The 23,937-nt window shown below is 39.9% G+C and overlaps 1 protein-coding gene across 1 annotated transcript in view; it reads right to left on the bottom strand.

Moving 5' to 3' along the window:
- The window catches only part of col5a2b (collagen, type V, alpha 2b), a 163,764-nt gene that overhangs the window by 91,558 nt on the left and 48,269 nt on the right, over positions 1 to 23,937 (bottom strand). Inside the window, exons 13-16 of the mRNA XM_069936211.1 lie at positions 23,862 to 23,906; positions 21,866 to 21,919; positions 5,726 to 5,824; positions 5,591 to 5,635 (exon numbers count right to left, since the gene is read on the bottom strand). Of these exons, the coding sequence (XP_069792312.1) occupies positions 5,591 to 5,635; positions 5,726 to 5,824; positions 21,866 to 21,919; positions 23,862 to 23,906 (243 nt within the window). The remainder of the gene's footprint in view (positions 1 to 5,590; positions 5,636 to 5,725; positions 5,825 to 21,865; positions 21,920 to 23,861; positions 23,907 to 23,937) is intronic.

Below are 23,937 nucleotides of genomic sequence, written 5' to 3'. Positions count from 1 at the left end.
GCCACTCTTGCATGATCAAACCTCACTGTTTGATATGAACAATGTGTTATTAGGGAACACATTCTGCTTCACAGATGGGCACATACCCAACATCAGTTGGCCCTTTCAAGATCACAAACCACACTCCCCACAGAAATGATCAAGTGTTGCAGCTAATAGAGCTGCTGCTTCACAGGTCCAATTACACCTTGGTTGAATACTTGGCTGCTGTCCATATGGACATTGCATATTCTTCCTCTAAGTATGTAGGTTTCCCCATGATGCTCCTGCTTCCTCCCACATTTCCGAAAATGCCTTGATAGATGAGAACATGTAACAATACAGCACAGGAACATGCTCTTCTGCCCATGCGTCTGTGCAGAATATGATGTCAAGATCATCTGCTACTTGCACCTGATACATATCCTTCCATCATATTCATGTGTATATTTAGAAGCCAAGCCAAAAAAGAAACACAACTATTGTTTCTGCTTCAAACACTACTCCTCACAGCCCATTCCAGGCTCTGACCATTCTGTGTAATTTATTTGCCCTACACATCTCCCTTAAACTTCCCATAAAAGCATGTCTTCTAATGGGTGGCTCTTTTGCCCTGGGGAAAAAATTCTCACCGTTCACTCTATCAATGCCTCTCATGATTTTGTCCACCTCCATCAGCCTCCTACGGTCCAGAGAAAATAATCCAAGTTTGTCCAATATCTCTCCATAGCTCATATCCTCTAATCCAGGCAACATCCTGGTAAACCTCTTCTTTACCCTTTCCAAAGCTTGCACATCCCTCTTGTAATGGAGCAACCAAAATTTCACACAGTATTCCAAGTGCTGCCTAACAAAGTTATATATAGCTCCAGGCCACAATCAGTGAAGATTGGTAAGAACATCTCCTCTGCAATCTCCATCAGTGCTGGAGTACCACAGGGCTGTGCTCTTATTCCCCTGCTCTACTCGCCATACAGTTATGACTCTGGTTTGTACGACAATAACACCATCTACAAATTAGCTGATGATACCATGGTAATGGGTTGTATAAAAAGGGGTGATGAGTCAGCATAGAGGAGAGAGACTGAAAGCATGGCAGAATGGTGCAGCAACAAACAAGGAACTGATTGTTGACTTCACGAAGGAAAGATCAGAGGTGTACAATCCAGTGATCATTGGGGGAAATCAGAGGTGGAAAGGGTGAGCAAATTTAAGTTCTTGGAGTTGCTATCTCAGAGGATCTTTCCTGGACCCAACACACTAATGGCACCATGAAGAAAGTATGTCGGAGACTGAACTTTGTCAGGAGTTTACCATGGTTTAGTATGACTGGAAACCCTGGCAGATTTCTACAGAGGTGTGGTGGAAAATGTACTGACTGGCTGCATCACAGTCTGGTAATGGGGACATCAATACCCCTGAGCTTAAAGCCCTACAAAAGTTAGCGGGCACAGCCCAGGACAAAACTGCCAAACCCTTCCCCACCATCAAGAACATCTACAGAAAACGCTGCCATTGGAGAGCATCAAGGGTCCACATCACCCAGCACATGCTCTGTTCTTGCAGCTACCATCAGGAAAAAGGTATAGGTGCCACAAAACTCGCACCAACAAGTTTAGGAACAACTGCTGCCATCAGATTCCTCAAGAGCAAACTTAACCAGGGGCTCATTTAAGGACTCATACTTTTGCACTTTATTGATTTTTACCCTCTCTGATTACACAGTCAGTTGTTTACATTTCTTTATTTGTTTACATGTGTATGTTTTTTTGCACTGCCAATAAGTGGTAATTCTACCTCAACCACAGAGAAAAAAAAATCTCAGGGTTGTATGTGATGTCATGCATGCATTCTGACAATAAATCTGAAATTTGAAACTCTGAATCTGACTGTCCCTAATTTGACAAAATATGGATCAGGTGTGAATTCCATAACAAAATAATGTGGATTCCAGAGGTCATCTCATTAGACACAGCCAGAGATGAAGTAGACTTAATTAATGAAAATTCTTCCCAGATAGTTGGACCCCTGTGAACAGATTCTGTTGGAAAGTTGGACAGAATGTTGGCCGATGAAATGTAATTCTGAGAAGTGATGCATTTTGGAAAGTTAAATAGGGTTAGGGAATAAACAGTAAATGGTAGACCTCTAAGGGATTTGATGTACAAAGGACCATGGGTTGAAGCCCATCGTTCCATGAAAATGGCAGCGCAGTTGGATAGGTGGCGAAGAAAGCAAATGGCATGCTTGCCTCTGTAGCTCAGACATATATTTAAGAGTTGAGACATTATGTTGCAACTTTACAAATCAATGGTTTGACACACTTGGATCATTCTACGTAGTTTGGTGATCTCACTATAGGAAGGTTGCGATTGTGCTGGAGAAAGTGCAAAGGAGATTCTCCAGTACATTGCCTGGATTGGAGGACTTTAGTTATAGAGAACGATTCAATAGGCCAAGTTTCCTTTCTCTGGAACAAAGGAGGCTTAGGAGTGACTTGCTTCAAGCACGCAAGATTATGAAAGGAATACATAGAGTAGATAATCAAAACCTTTTTCCCAGAGTATGGGTATCAAAAACAAGCCAGCAGTTGCAAGGTGAGAGGTAAGAGATTTAAAAGAGATCTAACCATAAGCTTTTAAACACAGAATTGTTGATATCTGGAGTGCACTGCCAAGAGAGGTAAAATTGAATGCAATTACTATGTTTGAGTCATTTAGACAGAAATTTATAGAATAGAAGGTTAAATGTAGACAGAATGTAGATGAGCAAAAAGATTGGCTAAGAGACCATTTTGTTGCTATTACTCTCTTTCCCTAGTTCAAGAGATGGTGGCAAAATCATTGATTCTTCCATTATAGAGAAGAGATGCTGATCAAGGTGATAGAACAGCACAGTCCTACCCCTTTGGCCCACAAGGTTGTGCCAATCTTTCTAAACCCACTCAACACCAATCTAACCTTTCCCTACTTCACAGCCCCTAACGCTCCAATTTCCCTACATCCATGTGCCTATCAAAGAGTCTTTTAAATGTCCCCTATTGCACCAGCCGTCACCACCACCTCCAGAAAAGAATTCCAGGCATCCACTACGATGTGGGTAAAACACCTACCTCTGACATTTCCCCGCTAACAAAAAGTTGTTCTTTGATATTTGCTACTGTCACCTGGGAAAGGGTGCTGACTATCCAACCTATTAATGCCTCTCATCCACCATTGTTCCTGGATCAGAGCTATACTGATCATGTGGCAGTATATAACGTCAAGCTCAAGTTTATTTCACATGTACCAAAGGACAGTGAAAAAGTTGATTTGCAAGCAGTTCATTTGGCCAACCCATACACAGCACAGAGTGAGAATTACAGTTACAGAGAAAGATAAGTTACAAGAGAGCAATGGTATCATAGCTCAGTGGTTGGAGCACTTCCTTACGGTAGACAAAGTTATAGAATTTCATGTATGTTACATTCTAAATATAGTATTACCTGATAACAATGGAACCTTTACTAACCTTACTAGTGTTAGTTTTGTTTGGGAGTCTGATAATGGCAAGAAAGAAACTGTGCCTGAGGCTCTTGGAGGATAATCTCTCACTTCCAGGAGAAGGGAGAATAGGTGGTAATCGTGCTGCAATGATCATTCAAAATGTCGGCTGCTGCAGGGGAGGAGGGTTCATGTGATGCGCTTGCGCTTGCAGCTCATTGTCCATGCAGGGGAGAATCATAGTGTTACTTGGGCCTATTTTACATTCTTATGATGTCAGTTTGGGAATCAAATTTTAGGATTTGCTATATTACTGCTGGAAGTGATTGAGGATTGGTTAGAGCAAATAAAATGGAATGAATTTGTGTGGCAGAATGCCTCCTTCCAATGAAGAAGAACAAAGGAAAGAGATCTGCATCCATTCCATGGAAATGTTACCAGTCTGCTTTATAACCATAAACACATTTTGGAATTCAGATTTCAGATGGCTCAATTCCTTAGTATTTTAGAAGTTTATTTTAACAGTACTCTCTGGATTTTTCACATCACGTCCAAAGCAAATTCATTCCAGCTCTGTGTTGATAACTAGTCGTAAATTACATGTGAACATTAAGTTTACTTGGATTGAATTACTACCTCCATGGGAAAATTAGAATTTAATTCACTGCTCTCTACAAACTTAAACAGCATTAGTTGCTCCAAAATATAACAATCAGATCTATTTTTTTTTTAAAAAGCTGGATGAGATTTAGAGAAACAAAACTCTTCACCTTGGTGCTCTCCTTTGCTATCATGAAGTTCTGTCCAACTGTTTACTTTCTCTAACAGCTAGCTGATTGCATTTGAATCAGGCTTGTGAATCAGTCAGATGTTTTGCACTTGGATAATAATCACACACAAGCAAGTTCACTGCAACATTAGTGAGATTCAGGCAGCCCCTTTGTTACCAGGTGGAGGAGGGGAGGAGGATTTGTTGTGTTCCTTATCAGAATTTTCCATAATAAAAAGTAATGCCATTTGTCTCCTTGCCAAAAGATAGGGGTTAAAAATATTGTGTTAATTTATTTACTTTTTCTTAATTACTTGTGAGAATTAATTTTATTCTGTATCTCAAATTTTGGGTGGCGATTTGTGAACGATGGAAGGGTGAATTTCTATAACCTGAGTGACCGTAATGCAGGGATCACCTGAAAAATGTTCCAATGATCACATTTACATATCCAAAGAGCCTGTTCTTGTGCTATGCTTGTTAATAAAGGGGAACGTTGGCCTGGAATAACAGCCTTGTTTGCTTTCACTGCTCCAGAAATAGTGAATTGTATGATCTCCATGAAAGTATTCCAATAAAGACATTCCCTACCACATGTAACTTCTTTAGAATTGGCAATAACTAATTTTGTTTTCGGAAGATGAGGCAGCTTGCAATTTGGTCTCTTGTGGGCACCATTTCCAAGGTTCAGAATCTTTGAATATTGTGCTAGCTTTTCCAAGAGGTTGTTACTTTAATTTGCGAAGAGATGAACGATGAAGGGAAAAGAATATGTGAATTTTAAAAAATATATATATATTATTGTTAAAGTGAAAGCACATTATGGAAACAAAAGAAAGATCAAAGGACCACTTTGAGACACACATGGAAATGAAGATCCAAAACATTATGTCTTTGATGACAGGAAACAAATTAAAAATGAGGAAAGCAATGGGAAATCAAATGGTATATCCCAGGTACATTTTACTTAAATTAACTATCAATTAACCTTTTAAAGGAAATTTCATTCTTAACTAAGGTGGCCAGATGACCGGTTTTAGGCCGGACAGTCTGGCTTTTGAGCCCACTGTCCATCACCACCTCATGCAGGTCATTAATTTGACCTCCACTTGGGGGTATAGACCCTATACCTCCAAATGGAAGACAAATTAAGTGGCAGGAAAGGCGGAGTGCACCGCCATGTTTCTTCTTGTGTGCATGCGCGATGAGGGGGGGGGGGGGGAAGTGTGACGGTGGCACCCACCACAAGAGAGTTTCTAACGTGTGCATGTCCTCCATTTTGGTAAGTTCGAAATGGCCAAACTATTCTTATCCAAGACCTAAAATTGGCAAAGAATATGTGTTTTAAAAGCCAACGTACCAGTGGTCCTTTCACTCCAAAAGTTCCATCAGTCCCAGCTGGCCCCTAGAAATAAAGCAAAAGATAGATGAGGCATTCATTCAACAGCATGTTCTCAGTTAACAGACACCTGATGTTCTAATTACCATAACCTACCATGTTGCCCATTGGTCCAGGTGAGCCCTGTGAGCCAGGTGAACCTCGTTGTCCCTGGGGTCCTTCAGGCCCACGGACACCGGTTGGGCCAGGTCTACCCTAAGAGCAAATGGAATAGACAATTGATTCAGGTTCCGTTTTGTTATATACTTCAATTCATTGTCCCATTGAAATATTCAGCAGCGTACATAATGCCTTTTAATTAGTTAAACAGCTGAGTGTATTTCGTAATTGGATTATCAAACACATTGATGCCAGGGACATTAGGTCAAATTTTGCTCCACCCAACCTGCTGTCCACAAGTGACCTGCTCACCTCCAATTCTATGCTTACCTTCTGTGGATATCATAGGTAGAGCCTTTGCAAGTGGTACCAACTTTAATTTTACAATTAAAAAGAGGTGGCAAGCGTATAGTAAAATATATTTTGTTAAAATATATATTAAACACTGTAAATTAGAAGCAAAAGAAAAAGACTCAAATAGTTTTTTAAGGCAGGTTAGTGATCACACTCCAACCTCAGCACAGCTGGGAGTCACCTGTGGACTTGGTGATGTCCAGCGTCAGAGTAGGGTATCAGCTTGCTGAAACCTGGCTTCCACAATGCGTTTGACTTTTGCACCTCTGCATGCAAACATGGGCAGAACATCAGAGTGGAGATCCCTCATGGATCTACCACCTGCACCACAGATCATTCCAGCCCCTTGGACAAAGGCTTGATTAAAGAAGCATCCAAACGGGGCCAGGAGATGGGAGGAGTTGAAATTTCAGCTGAAGCCACAGAAACCAATGGTGGTTGGAAAGAAGGAAGGGTTATCCAGAGGACAGTGTATTTGGCTGCTGGTGATCACAGAGATGGAGAGGGAATGGTAAACAGTTTAAAATCAAGCAGTTGCTGAACTGGTTGTGTGCAGCTCAGCAAGGCTGGGGGACGACCAGCAAGGCCAGCAGTAAATTTAAATTTAGACATACAGCACAGTAACAGCCCAATGAACCCATGCCCTCCAAATACACCAATTAATCCACAATCCCCACTCATTTTGAAGGGTGGGAGGAAACTGGAGCACCTGGAGAAAACCCATGCAAACATGGGGATAACGTATAAACTCCTTACAGACAGCACTGGATTGAATCCAGGTCACTAGTGCTATAACAGCATTGCACTAACTGCTACACTAACTGTGTAGCACTAGCTGCCCAGTGTTGAGTCACAGTAACATTAAGGAGTGTAGAAGTAAGGGTGCTTGCCAGGAATGCACTAGAATAGCTAAACCTAAAGATAATAAATCACAAATGAGAAATTCAGCAGTAGCTGAATTGTGGTAGGGGAAGAGTCACTGCTGTACAACTAAGAATGAGCCAAATCAATCTTATGTGACTGGGAGGTGAAGCTTTATTTTTTTAATTCAAAATCTGTAGCGTCTGGAGGATCAAATCCATTGGAGAGTTAGCATGAGCTCCAGGACACAAATACTCTCAGGCCTATCAGGGTATTGTGTTCAATCAAACAGGAAAATGAAGGTAGAGAAACACCAAGAACTGCAGATGCTGAAACTTGACCAAGCAATGAGAAGCTGGGGGGACTCAGAAAGTTACACAGCATCCACAGAGAGTAAGGGTCAGTCAACATTTCTGTCCATACCCTTTATCAAGATTGCCCATTTCTCTCCATGGATAATGCCTGACCCACTGAGTGCCACTAGATTCTATTTATGTGTTCAAGTAAGAGGTAACTAGAAGACCAGAACAGAAAGTGACACAACAGAGAGTCACTGAGAAATAATTGCACACAATAAAGTAAGTGGTGCAGGAAGGCATGGGTCTAAATGTGATGTAATTAAGGTAAAGATATCCAAGAGTTGAATTGCTGTCCTGGTCAGCAACAGACCTTTAAGCTATCCTGCCTCCTGCTAGGAATTCACCTCTGACCAGCTAAGTCATGTAACATCAGAATACAAATGTTTCCGTGAGTTAAAAAGTAGAACATGGAAAGAAAACAGGAAGCATCCAAATCCAGTGACACCTCTGTTCCATTCCAACTGCTTGAGCTGGGTTAAAATTAGGTCAGGACTTCTCTTAAACTTTGGCAATATTACTACAAAGAATATTACACCTTCCCCCCCCCCCCCCCCCCACTAAACAAGTCATACAAACTCGAACTCTTTCCTCTTAAAGAGATTTTTGATGATAAACGTGAATGCACTTGTATTGCAATTTGATGTAAAGCAATTTCATCTGTGATACAAAAGTGGCAGCATAAATTTGGCAGGACCTGATCCAAGTCTGGGTGGTGTTGAAGCCAAGCAGTTTCAACAGCATCTGGGAAGAATCATTCCATGTTCTTTGGATTTAAGCAGAATAGAATGAAAACAGGTTCAAAATGTGCCAAAGGGGATGGTTGAACTCAATGATCTGCCAGAGTTTGCTCTATCTAAAGTCATTGAACATTGCAAGATGAGAGAGATTATGCCCACACCAGGCTCTTCCACCAGGAAGACAATGCAAACCCATATTCACATATCCCTCATTTATATTATGTGGAACAAAGGAGCAAAGGAACATGAGGAGACCATTCAGACCTTTAAATGTTAAATTTAGACATAAAGCATGGTAACAGGCCATTTCGACCCACAAGTGCATGCCATCCAATTTACACCCCATTAACTTACATCCCCGGTACATTTTAAATGGAGGGAGGAAACCGGAGGTCCCAGAGAAAACCCACCGAGACATGGGGAAAATGTACAAACTCCTTACAGACAGAACAGGACTTGAACCCCAGACCAGACCCGATTGCTAGCTCTATAAAGGGAATGTGCTAATCGTTATGCCAATTGTGCCACCCAACTGCTATGCCAACCATGCCACTCCTAATTTGAGCCATGTTATGAGCACATAGCAAATTTGCAGTCTATTTATTCCCTGCTTTTCCAACTCTATATATCTGACCTGTCCTATTGAACAAAAGAATCTGGCAATATCATTTTTAATTTAAGAATTGAATCAATATCAATTTCAGTTTGATATCAAGATATTAATTGTTTTAATGCTTAATTATGTAAGACAGAAGACTATCTGAATTTTGAGCATTCAGTTCAAGATATAAGAAAGATGGATATTACTCTTCCATGTGCCATATTCTTCAGTGTTTTTGTATAAAACTCCGTTTGAACTGTTTCAAGATACAATTTTGACATTTAAGAAGAGCTTGGATGGATACATGGATGGGAGGTGCATGGCGGGATAGAGACTGAATGCAGGTCAGTGGAATTAGACAGAATAATAGTTGGCACAGACTAGAAGGGGTGAAGGGCCAGTATCTGTGCTGTAATGTTCTATGGTTTGTGATGGATTATATTATATTTTATATTATGTATAGATGTGTTTTTGGAGGAGATAGATTGTGTGAGCTTTTTGTAGGTCACAAACAAACACAAACATTTCACAAAACAGATCTCATTTAAAATGCAAAAGCTTTACTCAAACCAGACACTCTGGGCCCAGGGCCTTTGAAAAGACAATAAAAACTGCTTTGCTGAAAGTTTCCACAAGGACGTGAAAATAAAAGAACCCAGGCTCAAAAAACTTCAAAAGCAAGGTGTAAATGGATTATTGTTTTGAAAGCAACAGATGAATGGGCTCAGAAGTTTGGGTCCAGTGGCAAGTTTCTTTGGCAAGACACTGAAGTGGCTGATCGGAGGGAATCAGTTTGTGTGTGTGTGTGTCCAATGAGCAACAAATCCCTCTCTGAAACAAACAAGAACCTTCTTGAATGGTAACCAATTACCTTTAAGTAACAGAGCTTGGTGAATATTCATAAATGTTAAATTCTGAGCACAGTATAAGAATTGCCTGATACTGGTTTAACTTGGAGGAGTGAGAAGTGAGATTGGACTGTGAATCAAATAAATTTTCTGAATTTATACACATTACATACACATGCACTTAGAATTAGAAGGGGGGTTGTTATATAAAGTTAATAGTAATAAGTTAAAGTTTGATCCTGTTTTCATGTTTAAAGAAAATTAAAAGCAACTTTTGTTTAAGTAACCATTTGTCTTGATGAATTTCTATTGCTGCTGGGTTTTGGGGTCCTCTGAGCCTGTAACAGGTTCTATACAGAATAATTTTCTATTTTTCCCAGTTATTTCCTTTTGGACATGGTGATTGTTGGAAGAGTCAGTATTTATTTCCTCTCTTCAAGATAACCTTGAGAAGGTGGTGGTGAATCTTGTAGTGAAGGTACTCACACAATGATTAGGGAGTATATAAATTCATCACTGATGAAGGACTGACACATTTTGCATTTGGTATTGATCATTCTAAATGACACACATGTAATATGTGTCAGCAGTATTGGCCATGGGAGATTGATTATGAGATGAGCCCTGCAACACCCATGAACTATTATTCTTGCTTAATGAAGGGAAGCTGCACACAAATGTCTAATCACCCAGTCAACTATTTCAGAAGGTATTTTCCATCTGGCTTGAAGAGTTATATCAGTCTAACTGCACATAATTAGATTTCATCTGCTAATTGGCTTTACTTATTTATGCACTAGCCTGAATATGAAATATAATCTCTCTGAAAACATTACACCAAATCCCTCAAAATTATGAAGCACATTAAGCGAAGATGTCCATCCTTTATGAAAGGCATAAATTATTTTACCATCAAACTGAATGCTCAACTTCCTGGCAAATGGAACACAATCAGTGAAGATGGATAACATCTCCTCCACAATCACATTCAACACTGGTGCTCCTCAGCGATCTCTACTCATTCCCTTTCTATATTCTCTATGCACCCGTGACTGTGCAGCCAAATTCTGTTCCAACTCCATCTTCAAATATTCCCACACCACTGTACCAAGATGGAATACAGGAAAGAGATTGAAAGTCTAGTGGCACAGTGTCAAAAATAACAATCTCTCTCTCTCTCTCTCAATGTCAAAAGTACAAACGAAGTGATCTTTGAAATCAGGAGAGGGGGAAGCGACCACACCCCTGTCCACATCATTGGTGCTAAAGTGGAAAGAGTACATAGCTTCAAGTTCTTGGGCGAAAAAAAAAAACATCTCTAACAACCTGGGCAAGCACGTTGACCCAACAGTGAAGAAAATCCACCAAAGTCTCTCCATTCTCAAAGATGATGGACATTTGGCATCTTTCCCTTGTCTCCTAATGATTTCTACAGGGGCAACAGTGGAAACATACTTGCTGGATGCAACATTGAGTGGTTTGGGAGCTGCTCTGTTCAAGATTGGAAGATGCTATGGAAGGTAGTGAATGCATTTCAAAACACAACACAAACTTTTCTCCCTCCGTGGACCCCATCTACATCTTTTGCTGCTTAAGAAAGGCAGCTAACATTCTCTTCTCCCTCCTCCCATCATGGAGAAGACTCAAGGATGTGAAAGCACACACCAACAAACATAAAAACAGTTTTGTCCCTGCAGCCATCAGGATCCTGAATAAATCCCGCAATAGTGCTATCAAATTGCCTTTCCTTGGTATTTATTGATCTTTTCAATATAACTCTATACTCTGTAAATTGTGCTTGTTATATGAATTTTAGAGATAACCTCTTCGACAGTATGCAGAAAAACCCTTCTCACAGTACTTGGCCTATTGTGACAAATAAACTTTAACTTACATTTGCACTCTGCCACTTGCCACCTCTGGAATATGAACCTCTGGTTCATTTTACCCAATTATCTACCAATGCAAGCTTACTTTACCAAGATTTATAATGCTCCACAGGCATGGTTCGATAGAATCTTGTATCATTTCTTTTATTCTTACAAATCTGAGAAACTGCAATCAGTTATGGGCAGAAAAACTACAGTATGTCAATTACATATAATTTTCTTAACTATAATAAATACCAGGTCAGGTCACACTTAAAACCCATTGTTCAGGTGGAGTAAAAATGAACAGAAACTAGAGGTTGAGATTTAAACCTTTTATTAAGGCCAATCTCAATTGTATACTGTTTTATTAAGATGAATCATATTATTGAAACACATCCAAAAAATCCCAGGAATTTATATTTCGGTTTGGTTTTGTCCATTCCAGAATTCATTGTCATTCCACTTACTATTTTGCATTGGTCGTTTTGACATGAATGGCAATGATTTCACCCATCAAACAAATATCCCCCTGATGTCTCCACTATATGCAGTGTCCTGCAGACTGACTCATGGTTGATCCTTGTTTCACTGGCAGCAATTTTCCATGACTATACCCTTCCAGGAGGGTTAATTGTAATCAGCAGCGGACTGCTTATCTTTCCCATGTAATGCTGGATACTCCCAATGCTTCTCAGATAAAGATCAGCAATTTTAGCACAAACAAGTGATCAAATCTGGAATTGCACTATTCATATAATGAGGTAAACACATCCTCAGTCTTAGCTGTTCAACCAAAGCACAGGTGACAACACCTGTTGTGATCTGCTTCCAAAATGTGCTTACACTGACCTCAGTGGATTTACTTGGAGTGTTGGTGAAGCTCCCGAAAAACTTTCCTCTTTTATTAAGTTGAGGTGTTCCTCAACTTACGGCAGGGTTACATTCTGGCAAACCCATCATAAGTCGAAAAAACAGTGTTAAAAATACCGCGCCTACAATTTTTTAATAATTAAATTTTGAATACATTTAGTAGAGATGTTTACAGTGCTCTCATTCATGTGTTTGCTACAGAGTCTGTGAGCATGGTTGAGTCAATTTGTTAAAGGAGCCAACAGAGTTTTATTTAAAAACCTGCGACTGCAGGGTCTGGGCCCAAGATAGTAGCGCCCATGTTTGGCAGTTTTCTCAAGTAGTTGTAGTCACTGGAGGAGCAGTGGACTGGCACAGGACACCATAACAGAGAGAACATCCTTCCCCCTCCCCACCGTTGAGAAGGAGGAGCACAGGAGACAACCCTAAGAATGGTGAGCATGGGGCGAATAAACGAGCGGCTTTGTGGCTGAAGGACACACACAGGTGGTGAGTTACTAGTGATGTAGGCGAGGAACCCTCAAAGGTTTCAGGCTGCTGGAGGCTGGCTTGTGGGAGCTGGGTGTCAGCGCCAGGATATGAGAGGATGCTGTGGGAAAGGAGGGCTCCCGAAGGATCCTGGATGCTAAAGGCTTCCTCATCGTATTGGAGGTTTGGATCTGAGCTTGATTTGCTGTTGGTTTGAACTGAACTGGAGTCTTGGGCAGCTGGGGAAGCTGGGGGAGGTGAATCTACAGTCTCTCAGTGACTCTGAGGAGTATGCTCTTTTTTTTCCTTTCTCTGATGGTAACGGATATTGGACAATGTTAATGTTAATAGAAAATCTTTAACTACTTATTGGCAGATTAAAGACAATTTCATGTATCATTACATTTCTGTTTTATTGCATTACAATAAATAGTACCTGATCTGATTTCTGGTCGTTCTGCTTATCAAGCCACTTCAGTTTATTTTCTGGGCAATTAACACAAAGTCTACTCGAGCTCATGAGTATGATTTGCATTTATAACCAACATCAAGTAGGAAACTTCAAGTAATGAATGGTTAATGGAGGCAGTAGCCCTGGCCTCCAAATAAGTAATATGCAAGAAATAGAAAGTATAGATCTCTTGGGCCTTGTTCATGCTCTGCCAATGAATATTATCTTTTACCTCAGTGCAGTTTCTTGGTACCTAGTCTTTGGATTTCTATAAAATTCAAAAATCTATCATTCTCAGTCTGGAATATGCCTCAGAGATTGAACCTCCCCAATGCCATCAGGTGAAAAGTCCTCCACTTCTGGATAAACATGTTTCTTCTCATTTCTATTTTGAATGGCAAATACTGAGATTGAGATTCTTCCCCCTTCTAAATCCCCCCTTTCACTTCCACACACGCTCATGCACACACACATACACACCCACCCACCCCTTGCTCAGTGTATATTTAAACAAGCTCACCTATCATTCTTCTAAAGCTCTGTTTGCTTAATTGCTCATCATAGGATACCTGCCATTTTGCAATCAATTTGTGAACCTTTGCAAGTATTTCTTTCCTTGGGTAAGGAGACCAGATCCATCACAATAGTCCAGATGGCATTCTCATCAGGACAATTGGAAAAAGACAATTCAATTCTTGTACTCGAATCCTTTTGCAATAAAGGCCAACATATTATTGACCTTTTTAATCATCCCTGGGCCTGTATATTAACTTTCAGAGAATTGTGCACAAGGACTTCTATTTTCCTCCCAACATCAACTCTTTTCAATGTCACTCCATTTGGAAAATACACCCATTTTTCCATTTTTTTTAAATACCAAACCATATTTCCCACACTGTTTTCAAATAGTCACATGTCTTTGCCTTTCACTTTGCCCTTGAAACACCTCTGCCACCTTATCACTTTCCCAATCCTGGGTTTGCATCCAATAGAAAATATGCATTGGATGGGACTGCCAGCACACAAGTAACTATCACCAACTCCCACCCCCATTTATACAAGTCCCTGGTAAAGTGTTAAGATTCAGGGCACTGATCTGGCCACATAAAGTGCAAGACTGACAGAAGAAAATGGAGTACATTCCATGCTATGGGTTTGAAAATAAGATATATTAAAAAAATAAATTATTGAAATGCTTTCTCCCCAAGTTATTGCAAACTTTCTGGAGATTGGAGATATATAAACTGCAGTTACTGAACTCACTACAAATGTCTTCATGAAGCTTAATTTTTAGCTGCTAGCTGGAAACAATCTCTTGATCAGTAGAGCGTGCTGTTCAACTTTCCCACTAAATGAGCCAAATTTGCCTGGATTTTCCAATAGATCTCCGTGTTAATGATTTCACAGAGTAAACATGTCGAGGAGGCTAAAGTAAGAATTGCATTGACAGCTGTTTACCCAAAGGAAAAGCTAGTGTCAGGGCGTGAAGTTTAAGACTTGGTAGCCAGATCACAAGGGAATTGTACCCTTGGTCTGTGCCAAGACAGCTAATATTTTTTTTCACTTTATGGATTATGATTATTTTTTCCTGACTTTTCACGTGATCCAAACAGCAATGAAGACTTGATGAGAATTCAGAATGATAATTAAATGGCTCCATTTATTCTGCTTGATGGTGAAGCTCAGCATTAAAAAAAATACAAGTTTTCAGATGCGATCACAGAATGAGAGAGAAGCAGTTCCTTTTGAGGTTCGCATGGAAAATCTGCACACATTGGAATGGACTTTTTTCTCTTCAATAATTCTGTTAAAATCAAATATTGGATTAGGCTCAAGCTAACTCACAACATTGTCAAAGTGTAGTCCACTTACTGGTTTTAAATTGCTCAGAGCAATAAGATCTTGGTTTGTCTGTGATAATAATGAGGGCCAAAAATTCTGGAATTTAAGCAAAAATTTGGAAAGATAGCATCTATTGATCAGGGAGCATTAACACAGAGTCACACACTGAGAATGAGGTTTTCTTCCCAAGAGGATCACAGTGAATTATTTGGGTTATTCTGGCAGTCAGGGGATGGCTTGGTTCAATTCCTGTAACTACCTGTACTACCAAAGTCATCAAAAGATTTAGATATATGACTTCAGCTGGTAGACCAATGCCAAATATTTCAATATGTTTTGTATGTTATTGAGCAACCATTCTGTTTATGAATACATCTGTAAAGAAAGCAATACATAATTAAAACAGTCAACTGAAAAGAACTTGAAATACTGATTAAATTAATCAATGGACTGTTACAAATTACTTCTGAGGGTTTTCTCCCAAAGACTTTACATAGTGCATTTCTGTTCACTTTGATGAATCTCAAAGCATTCAAGGGATTGTCATATAAAGGAGGTACCCAGAATTTAGGTGGGTACAGCACATCAAATGAAATTAAACCCACATGAGGTGAAAGCACATTACCAATAAAATTTACACTTAAACTATAATTATTATGTGCTTTGGTGGGAGATGTTCTGTTAACTCTAGTGAGAATAAGCTTGGAAATTAATAATTTAGTGTAAGAACTTCAATTCCCATTGCAAAATGAAATTCCTGAAATATCCAAGATCACGCTGATTACATACAGATAATATTTAGTTATCTTGTGCCTTATAAACTAGTTGACATGTTCAGGAACCAAGTACAAATTCAAGTTTATTTATCATCTGATTGTACAAGTACATCCCAATGAAATAGCATTCTCTCGTTGCCACTGGGTGGTAGTCAATAAGGCCTGTTGCTGTCACCCTCTTTAGTACCGGGATAATGGTGGCTGTCTTGAAACCCAAGGAGATGATAGATTGCTGCAGTGACATATTGAAGATGTCTGTAAGGAACCTCCGCCAGTTGGTCGGCACACTCCTTTGGTACTCGACTGCATATGTTGTCTGGTCCTGCTGCCTTGTGTAGGTTCACTTTGGATAGAGTTCTTCTCACCCCAGCTGCAGCTATGCAAGGGGCTTATTCATCAGGGAGAGACGGCGCTTTCTTTGGAATCAGCCTGTTCTTCTCGGCTGAATCATGTTCAGGAGATGTTCAGTCTGCCCGGAAGGCAATTGTTGTGGTATTTACTATTTATTTCTAACTATCATCATGTCATTCTTCACATTAACTTCAAAACTGGCAGGAGTACAAAAATGATAAAATATCTGCAAGAACAACTTTAACTTGGGTTATGGCTGCAAACAGAGGGTGCAGGTGCAAAGTGAAATGTCGATGCCATGTGCATTTCAGTCTGCAGGCATGTGAAATTAACTTCTGGCCTGATGTAAATTTTGAATTTCATCTCCTGTTGGAGAGACATCAAAGTTGATGGTCTAAATAGAAGGAAGCTGGAGGTGCTGGGAACCAAGGGGCCAGTTCCAAGTATGAAGATAGCACAGATGGGGCATTGTGGCAGAGAGAGGAAAAGAATAATGATACTGTGTGCAATCTTGGAATGTATTTCAGCTCCTTCCGAAGCATAAATATCTCACAGAAAAAAAGAGAATTTAAACATTTGCACAAGCCCCTCAACTGCCTGCACTCTTTACCTTTAGACTTGGTATATGGCTACAATATGAAAGTCATGGCAAAGTCTAGTGGCCACTTAAGCTCCCAGGACCAACATTCCCAATGTGCAGAATAAGTTAAAATCAAGGCTTGTATTAATGCAGCTATGGAAAATTCAGGAAGAAATTTTAGGAAATTTGTAATCGGTACTAATTATAGTAAACTTCATCAGAAATAGACTTTCTAGTTGGTCATTTGGTCCTTTGCATCTGCTCCATTAATCAATAGGATCAAGGATAAGCTACCTGAAGCTTTCTTCTGAATCCCTTACTTTCCAAAAAACTATCAGCCTACATTTTGAATACATTCAACAACTATGCCTTCCCAGACACATTGGATAATAAGTTCCAAAGATTTGTGCCCTGCGAGGTGAATAAATTTCATCTTGCATTATTCCTGGATGGCTGACCCTTATTTTGGGATTGTGAACCCTGGTTCTGGGTACATGAACAAAGTGTGTACTCTGACAAGCCACATGGGGTATGTTCAATGTTTCAATGAGGTTATTGTTTTGGCCTCTACGAGTGATGGTGCTGAGAAGCATGGATAAGGTTTGTGATCAATTTATGCCCGTTCACATCAGTGCAGGAAGCACCCACAATTTGTGCCATAGAAGTCTTAGAGTCAGAGAAATTCACAACACAAAAGGAGGCCATTCAACCCATGTCTGTGCCTGTGGTAAAAGGAGCCACACAATGCAATCTCATATTTCAGCAATCCTTGAAATCACAACTTTTCAAGTATCCAGCCAAGTACTGTATAAATATGATGAGGCTCTTTGTCTTTATTGCCCTTTCTGTCAGTGATTTCCTGGCTCTTGTTACCCTCTGGACAAAAAAAAATGATTTACTCATTTTCCCTCGATTTTTTGTTCCAATCTTTGCCCCCTGGAGTTTGACCCAACTATTATGAGAAATAAACCTTTCCTACCTAATCCACATAAGCCCCTCTTAATTTTATACAATCATTTAAGTCTCCATTAAACCTCTTCTCTTCAACAGAAACACCCTTATTTTATCTTGTTGTTCCTCACTTCCCCAATTTCCCAGTCCTGGCAACATCTTCATAAATAGCCTCTAATTCTGACACAATTGAAGAGTATACAATCCTTAAGTTGTAACACAACTAGTTTTGTATACAGTTCAGGCATCACCTCTATGCGACATTCTCCACGTTGGTCAATGAAGGAAAGCATCCTTTCCCATTTTTAATCATCTTATGGCCTTTAAAGATTGTAGTTGTACCTTTATTGTCCCTCTGTTCGCACATAGAACACCAATCATTACAGTACAGGCCTCTCAGCCCATGGTCTTGTGCTAATCTATGGAAATAAACTCCACAGCAATCTAATTCTTTTCTGCCTCACACCCATAACCCTCTATTTTTCTTGCATCCATGTGCCTATTCTTTTTTTTTAAACAAGCCTCGACAACTCATCCTCCACCCACACCTCCATCAGTTTGAGCTGACGTGTCCCACACCTCCATGTGCCTATTCAAGAGTCTTTTCATTGCCCTATTGCACCACCTTCCACCACCACTCCAAGCAATACATTCCATGCATCTACCATTCTCTCAATGATATACTTCTGGCATCTTCCCTAAAATTTCCTCCAATCATCTCAAGCCAATGTCCTCTGACATTTGCTATTGGCACCCCAGGGGAAAAAGTGCTGCGGTCCACCCAATCTCCCACAATATCCTGGCACTTCTTGTACCTATCCGATTGCTTCACCTCACACATTCCCACCCCATGAAGGGCTCAGGCCTGAAAATTGGTAATGTATATTTTCCTTTGCTATATAAAGGCACTGTTTGACGTGCTGAGTTTCTCCAGCATTTGTGTGCAATTTTCACTTAACCATAGTGTCAACAGAATACTGTGATTTACCTCTGTGAACTTATTAAAGTGTTTTAAATGGAGTTTAGTTTGCTGATCATAAAAATCACCTTAAAATGTTCCTATCATGTTCTGTTAATTAGATATACTGTATCATATATGCCGTTGTATAGGACTCCTGTGTATAGGACGACCCCGGAATTTTCATCAAAAATGTTGTTTTTGAGTGATACCCTTTGAATAAGACAACTCCCTCCCCAAAAATCTGGGACTTACCGCTGACCAGTGGATCTTGTTGACAGCAAATCATAATATTTTAATAACAAATTATCATTTAAAAGTTTACATTTTATTTGGATATTTAAAAATATATCACTTTTAGCTCCTGTAACAGGTCATTTAAAGCCTGTACAGAGCCAACAACAGTCATACTGGGCAGATGAACACCTCAGAGAAGGACTGAGACTTCACAAATAACTAATGGGGTATGTGCTAGGTTGCATCGGAGCAGGCAGAAAGATGGCAGTGATGTTGTGACTTCATTGTCAAGATGAGAATTTTTAGACTCTTTGTATAAGATGACCCAAATTTTCACCTTAAAATTAGAAGTTTTGAGGATCGACCTATGCAACAGCATATACGGTAATCTATTTTAGTGATTTCCTGACATATTTTAAGTTTACTAGTATATTGGTCACAAAGCAAGCTGTTTTGGTCAGTCCAAGCATGCCTGGGCATACACTCAGTGCAGGTGCTAAGCTTATGTTATCTTAGGCCTGGGCATGCTTAGGCAGGATAGATGCAGACAGGCTATAAAAGCAGATCACATATACAAATACTGTGCATTACATTGATATAGATTGAACATATGTTGATGCACATGTTCTTCCGGCAACAGTCTAGTGAGTGTACTTAACATTAGCATTTATTGTCTTCAGGAAGATTTAATGCAGCAGAAATGCTGATCTTGGTGCCTTAGTGACTAACATGGTGAAAGGTTCCATCAAGATGTTGCAACCATAGAAAAGCACTATCAGGGCAACTGGAATCCATCAATGCTGGCCAACTATTGTTGGACATTATTGACATGAGAGGCATGAGATGCTGAGTACAAATTAAAATCAGTGGCAAAACATTTTTAGATCAGTTGATCCAAGGTAACGTGTCAGAATCATTATGCAATTGAACAAGGTAAATTCAATAAAAGTTAATTTAATGTTTTCCAACTTCCTATGTGAGACATCAAATCTGAAAGCATCTTTGTATTCAGATTAAAGTTGTTTATCATAATCCCCAATTTGTTTTCTCAGGAAGTAAAACCTTTTGGAAAAAAAAGTGTTGTCCAGGGATTATAATCAAAATTAAAATTACTGGCCTGTAATTGCTTGATTATCTCATCTTCCCTTTTTAAACACTGTTACACCTTGACAGTTGTCCAATCCTATGACATTACTCCTATTATCAAGGAGGATTGAGAACCTGGGGTCAGAGACTGCACAATTACCTGCCATGCTTCTTTTAACATCCAAAGATACACAATGGGTCCTGGCCATTACAAATTTGATAAACCACTCAACATTTCTTCTTTTACTTTATTTATCCCACCCAAATTTGAATGACTGTGACAATGGCATTATCCTCTTTTTTGAAGATTGTATTTCTTCAAAATCCCTGGGGTGTCCGTAGACGTTTCTGCATCTGTACAAGTTCACAAAGTGACAAGCAATCAGACGTCTTCCATGCAGCGAAGTCATTAATGTAGCAAAACCCTAGCAGTACTCTTGGATTTGCTTGGTTCTTGATTGACCCTTGTCTTTTCTTAGTTATCTTTTTTGCTCCTTGTACGCTTATTAAATCTTCAGATTATAACTAATTTATCTTAGCTTTAAGAACAATCCTTAATTTGTATGGTTGCTGCAGATGGCTGGAATTCCAGAATACAGGTGAAAACCGACTTACCAATATTCTGGCATAGCAATAGATGGATTGAATGGCAGGTGTGGTGAAGCAGAGAAATTCCCTCCTCCACACACCTGAAAAACAGTGGAAGACAACTGGAGGAAAATGCCAGAACTTTCCAAAGAACGTAGTGTCACAAATGTTCAATTACCTCACGTTTGTAGTTAAAGTGAATGAACATATCTTCTCATACTACATTCAACCACTTCCAAGTTCACAAACCAGCCTACCAGTAATATTTGAGAGTTGGTCTGTGAACAAATTTTTATTTTGTTTTAGTCACACCATTTTGCATTTGGCATTGCCCCAACCTTCACAACCTCATCTCACGTGGCACACAACACCAACTATTTAACGAGTGCAAACTCAATGCATTGGGAGATACTCAATAACACACTGTGCAGTGAAACAAGGAACTCTGCAGACACTGTCATTGTAATTAAAACTCAACCAGTCTCGCAGCCTCCATAGGAGGTAAAGTTATATTACCGACATTTTGGTCCTGAGCCTATCGTTGATGTAGGAGTGAAAAAAATGACAAAGAATTTCACTCGACCCTAACATCTGCAGACTTTCTTGTTGAACTCATTGCCAACAGAACCAGGTTGGAAGCACAAAACCCTGGACCCTGAGAAAAGGTAAAGCAAAGTGGCACCCATGGCACCCAAATAGATTACATTGCTCAATTTTGTCACCATTGATTCATGTGTTTAACCTTTCTTTAATTGTTTCATGGGTGGCACAGTTGGCACAGCGGTTAGCGCAACACTTTTACAGCTCCAGTGATAGGGACCAGGGTACACACACAAGTTGTGGATCAGGGTATGAATCCACAGCCAGCTGATTCAGCTGAAACACAAGTGCCATTAATGAAGCCAAACTGACATAACCAGGAATCGCTGATCTTTCCCAAGATAAGCTTTAACAAAAAAATAAATATTCACAGAAACTATCTGGCAGAGAAAACAAAACAAATGAGTCAGATAATGATTTGCTCTGCAACAAATTCTGCCACGTAATCTCTGAATTAGATCATCATTTTCTACTGAATTTTAAGCATCAGTTCAATAGATATGACAAAAACTCGCAATCATTAAGACTGGAGATTAAGTATACTAAAGAGTATACATTCTGCTTTGTGGACATTGCAAATTAGACCTGATTGACAAATTAGACAAGGTTTCTATTTTTGAGTATCTTGCTCTGAGCAGATTATGTACATTCATGAGAAAGAAGGAAGGAAAGATAAATGTGAAAACTGAGGAGATTGGAACACTCATCATTCACATGATGAGTGTTAGGAACAGATTTTTATAATTACCTTGGCACCAGGCCGGCCTGGGAAACCTGAAGCACCCATTAAACCAATCGGACCCTAAATTAAATAAACATAATTACACATTATTGTCATTGTCAAAGGTTGCAAGTGCTTGAGTCTCCCTACGTTACTTTAAGGACTGGTGGAGATCTATCACGACGTGCTCATTTTGGGCAGCAATCAAGAATTTGAATTACATTAATGAACTTTGAAAAATTAGTTTGCAATTACATATCACAAAATGCAAAATCAGGTAACTGCTATGCATTGCAGTGGGAAAAGCAGAATCTAAAGTTAGCCTTGTATCATTTGGTTTAGGAACATATGGTTACTTGATTCTTAACGACTCCACTCCAGGAGAAAAAGGAGAATTAAATACATTTGATTTTGATCTGTTGCATGGACTATTAATTAGAAAAAAAATACACAAAGATACTGTTGTTGTTTTGTTTGCTATTATCTAGTCTGAGAACTGAAGTGGAGGAAAGGTCAAGAGCATATGGCAACAGGAGGTCAGGAAAATGGAAGATTTCTCATTCGGGTACATGATTCATTATCTAGGACAGTTTTATTATCCATTTGATGCTGTTTGGAAGCAAATTCGATCTATTGAGCAATGGCTGTGCAAAGTGGGTGTGATATAGGGGAGGCCCTCAAAGACCCAAATCACTTCATTCTTTGCATTGGATAGCTTTTCCTAATTGAAACATTGCTTAAATGTTACGTAGAGAAACCATCGCAAATGGGAACATGATGGCAGACTTGACAATATATCTAACGACAGGGTGAATAAATGGAGGTTGCATAAATGAAGGAGATGAGTCAGCATACAGGATGGAGAGTAAAAATTTGGCTGAGTGGTCCACCAACAACAAAATTAAGGAGCAGATTGTTGACATAAGGAAAGTCAGAGGTGTACAATCCAGCAATCATTGGGGGATCAGAGGTAGAGAGGATGAGCATTTTTAAGTTCTTGGGATCCACTATCTCAGAGGATCTTTCCTGGATCCAACACACCAATGGCATCGTGAAGACAGCATGTCAGCGACTCTACTTCCTCACGAATTTTTAGAGGTTTGGTATGACACCAGAAACCCTAGCAAATTTCTACAGAGGTGTGGTAGAAAGCGTGTTGACCAGCTGCATCACGGTCTGGTATGGGGACACCAATATCCCTGATCTTAAGACACTCCAAAGCTTAGTGGACACAGCCCTGGACATCACAGGCAAAACCCTCCCCACTATTGAGAACATCTAGAGGGAACATCACCGTTAGAGAGCAGCAGCAATCATCGAGGATCCACGACACCCAGCACACACTCTATTCTCACTGCTGCCATTGGGAAAGAGGGACAGGTGCCACAGGACTCACACCATCAGGTTCAGCAACACCTGCTACTCCTCCACCATCAGATTCCTCAACGACAAACTCAGAGACTCCCTTACTTGTGCACTTTATTTGATTTTCTATTTTATTCTGCCTGTATTGCTCAGTTTGTTTACATTTGTTATCTGTTTACAGTTCTTTATTTGGTTAAATGTGTAGCTTTGTACAGTTTTTCTTTGCACTATCAATTTGTGGTAATTCTGCCGGGCCTGCAGGAGAAAGAATCTCAGGATTGTATGCGATGTCATAGGGTTCTACGCGATGTCATAGGGTTCTACGCGATGTCATAGGGTTCTACGCGATGTCATAGGGTTCTACGCGATGTCATAGGGTTCTACGCGATGTCATAGGGTTCTACGCGATGTCATAGGGTTCTACGCGATGTCATAGGGTTCTACGCGATGTCATAGGGTTCTACGCGATGTCATAGGGTTCTACGCGATGTCATAGGGTTCTACGCGATGTCATAGGGTTCTACGCGATGTCATAGGGTTCTACGCGATGTCATAGGGTTCTACGCGATGTCATAGGGTTCTACGCGATGTCATAGGGTTCTATGTCATAGGGTACTCTGACAATAAATCTGAAATCTGAATCCTCAATGTAACTCACCATGGAACCTGTCAGACCAGGTGCACCAACAGCACCACGAGGACCCTGCAGACAACAGAAGAAAATGCTTCAGAAA

This window comes from Narcine bancroftii, chromosome 4 (assembly GCF_036971445.1).
Source record: "Narcine bancroftii isolate sNarBan1 chromosome 4, sNarBan1.hap1, whole genome shotgun sequence".
In the NCBI taxonomy this organism is placed as follows: domain Eukaryota; kingdom Metazoa; phylum Chordata; class Chondrichthyes; order Torpediniformes; family Narcinidae; genus Narcine; species Narcine bancroftii.
The sequence above is the reverse complement of the archived record's forward strand: the minus strand, read 5'-3'. Positions and strand labels throughout refer to the sequence as shown.